At 52.6% G+C, this 3,460-nt stretch overlaps 1 protein-coding gene across 1 annotated transcript; it reads left to right on the top strand.

Moving 5' to 3' along the window:
• Positions 1-1,023: 1,023 nt before the first annotated feature.
• LOC149340244 (uncharacterized) lies at positions 1,024-2,517 on the top strand. The gene is made up of 2 exons (XM_089550695.1): positions 1,024-1,352; positions 2,298-2,517. The coding sequence occupies exons 1-2, from the start codon at positions 1,024-1,026 to the stop codon at positions 2,515-2,517; spliced, it is 549 nt and encodes a 182-aa protein (XP_089406821.1).
• The last annotated feature ends 943 nt before the right edge of the window (positions 2,518-3,460 follow it).

Below are 3,460 nucleotides of genomic sequence, written 5' to 3'. Positions count from 1 at the left end.
CACAAGTTTGCTTGCTGCCGAATGTTTAATCGTCATGGAAGAAAAGGCTTCTGTCGTAGTCAGTGCTTGTATTTCAGAATTTAAAAGACACTACGCAGAACCACGTTGCATGCCAGTAGAATTCATGGCCTGCATCTCTGGCGAAAACAAATCGCGCTGGTCTGTGCGGTAACAGGTATTCCGAGAGAAGTTGTATTCGGCTTGCGTGGTTGCGAAAAGTATTCAATTAATTTAATAACTTGCTGATAAAGAAATATCCCAAAAATACAAGTACCCAGTGATGGCTGTGCCGGGGCTACTGTGCAATCCGCTCAGGACACAGCGAGCGGCTTACCCGTAGAGCTACTTTGGGAGGAGTGCTTTTTAGGGCATAAAAGACGCGCATTTCCACCGGGTTCTTCCTACCGAGTGAGGCACGCACGTGGGTGAGCGCGGCGGTGATATCTAAGATCCGACCGAGCGGCCCACGTGCTAGAGTACTATGTGAACTTTGCCAGGGCGCGGTTGCCCTTTTCGGGGATGCTTCTGGCTCTTCGGGTCGAACTCTGAGGAGTGTTCTGGGAAGCGTCGTCCTTGCTGACTGCAGCGGTTGGCCAACGTTATCGAACATCAAGCTGGGGGTAGTAGTGGCTGGCATCAATGTTTCGTTAGCTGCTGTTGTGCCAGAGACCATAGCAACATGCGTATTTAAGTTTTCTTCCTCGTTACGTGCGCAATAAACCGGCGATTAGGGTAAATTAAATGCTTGTAGTTCTATTTTTTGCCTGTGCTAGCGAACCTAAATATGAAAAAAAGCGGGGCCTTCGGAAGACTGAGGCCTAGTGAACATAGAGATCGAGCTTTCTGTTTTGTTTTGTTTTTTTCGAATCAGAGTTCCCACACGGAAACAGGCGTGGTTTCCTGAATGGGACACGAGCTCACACGCACTGACAAAGAAAAAGACGCATCGAACGCTACGCGCAGCGTTTTGGAGATCCGGCTTACCCTAGCACCAGGACCGACAGTGTGCGCAACAGTGGACATATGGAGGTTCAGACGAGCCGGTACATGAGTCGGTCTTGCCAGACCGGCAGTATACTGACCGATCCAAGGGCCTCTGGCGACTGCATCCCGGACGAGCTGGTAGAGTGCTGCCAGAAGTTAATCCAGACTCGCGATTACCATGGAGATAGCGGTCCCGAGGAAGTTCCCGTGTGTCTGGCACACAGGCGACGCAACGGTGCCTCGGACGCCGAGGCCACTGGAACGGCGAACAGCAGCGGCAGCAGGCGCTTCAAGTTCATTAGCTTCCTGAGCCGCCTGCACGGACAGCCCAAACCGAAACAGCCTCCGGAAAAGGCCCGGCCTTCCAGGTAGGTGCGGACTAGTGCCTCGATCGGCGGTTAATGGCGGACCTCCAACTACCCTAGAATCTGATCTATAGTGACGTGAGCAGCGTTGGTGAATTAAACTCGGAGCGAGCTTTTTCACACGCCCTCTGGGAGAAAGGAAGGGGAAAAAGTTTTATTGGAGGCACTACCAGGGTCTCGTGAAAAGCAGCGCTTGCTATGCTAGGGCCCGTTGGCAATCCGCCGAATTCGAATCGAGCCAAGAACTCCAGGGCGAATGGGGGATATGGGAAGTAAGGATGAGACCTCAAGCAGTGAACTAGTTTTCTCATCTACTCGTACATGTCGCTCGCCCCGTTGAGCTCCTCGCAAAACTTGGAGTTAGCTCACCCTTACAGCATGATTTACTTTACCGCGGCAACAAATTTAAAGCACACAGTGCACAGCGCGTACGGTGCGTCCACTGTCTCCGAGAAAGAATGCGCTCAGCCGCGTGCTAAGATGCGCTCACAGCAGGCAACGTTTCCTTGAGAGGTGTACTTTGGTACCATAGCGGAACTTTCGCCGTGCGAGGCAGCTGGCTCGATGTGCTTTCGCGAAGCGCATATGCACCCTTTCACCTTTCTTTAAGCCATGCTGCAGAAATTTCTACCGAGGCCGAATTCCTATTTCGTTCAAAATGTCTCGTTTCACTAAGTCAGAGGTCATGTCAGAGAAACCTTAGCACACTTCACTTCTCTGCAACCATCGGCGAAGAAATTTACCGTTCATTAAGGGATCGAGGCGCTTCTTCTTATAGCCACTCGAAGTTGTAAAGGTCAGAATATCGATGCCTAAGCTAGCGAATAATGTTCATGATTTCTCTTTCGCGCCGCACATTCACACCTCCACAGTCTCTCCCTATGTGCTCGGATCGTTTTAGCCACTGCTTAGACTTGCACTACAAAGGCCACTGCTTTGTGCACGCAGGTGGTCCACCCGCGCTCGACAGCGCTTCCACAAGCTGGCTTCATGGGTGTACGCACTTCGACTGGCGCTGCGTCGTCCGGGCGAGACGGCACCGGCACCCAAGGAGGAATACCGCAGCCCCGCCGAGGCCGAGGCCGAGCAGTCGCCCTTCGTGGAGTCCCCGAGCGAGGAAGACGCAGACTCGTGGCCGCAGGACTGCTTCCAGGATGTCCCTCTGTGAAGGGACCGCCGCTGCAGTGTCAGCCTCATTGCGCAAGGATGGTCACACCCTCATCGCCCCTGCTTGCCCCCTCAAAAGGCAGCGACAGTTTGGACAAGGCCTAAGTATTTAGAGAGAGACTGTCCTTGGAGGGGATTTGCAGTAGGACAACGGGTGCGATGATGTCTCACCGTCTGATACCTGGCCACGCGTTACAGACCAGCTGCTCGTCTTCACCAGGGGAGTTGCATACAAGACTCATACGCCATTCTTGCGCATCGTGGTGGCTGCCTTACATCCACTTTCTGAACTCACTTGACTAAAAACAATGCCTCCTGTCTAACCAGACCAAATAAACTCTTGAAAGGTTCTTGTTGAGGAAGAGAAAGTTTATGAAGAAAGCAAAGACTCGATAACCGTCTCCCTCTGAACCCCCACGTGAGGGGAGAAGGGGGAGAGACAAATCGGAGAGCACGCTTAAGCTCCACCTTAAGGTATGACGCGATAGCGTTGAAGGTTAAATGCCCATAAATGCAGAACTGATCATTCTCTACTATACATTCATAGATCCCTCGGAGTTCTCAAAGCACTCTTGGCGCAGTGGTGCAGCAGTTAAGCGATGCGCCACTGCCCTGCGATGACAGGTGCTGACACCGGTGGGGCTTGAGCGACCCAGGTGACTCTTCCCGAACCTCTCGCCACCAACCACTAATTTAATTGCCATCTGCCAATGCGGACAGTTTTCTCACAATCCGGTGGGCAGGTTGCAATGACGCCACATGGTCATGTGACCTAGGTTGCCCACCTGCCACCTAGGTTGCTTCTCTGGGGGTTTTTCGTGGACTTTTCCACATGGTCATGTGACCTAGGTTGCCCACCTGCCACCTAGGTTGCTTCTCTGGGGATTTTTCGTAGATTTTTCCACATGGTCATGCGACCTAGGTTGCCCACCTGCCACCTAGGT

Source organism: Amblyomma mixtum, chromosome 6, assembly GCF_055824585.1.
Source record: "Amblyomma mixtum isolate Tamu chromosome 6, ASM5582458v1, whole genome shotgun sequence".
In the NCBI taxonomy this organism is placed as follows: Eukaryota; Metazoa; Arthropoda; class Arachnida; order Ixodida; family Ixodidae; genus Amblyomma; species Amblyomma mixtum.
This window is presented reverse-complemented; position numbering and strand designations above follow the sequence as displayed.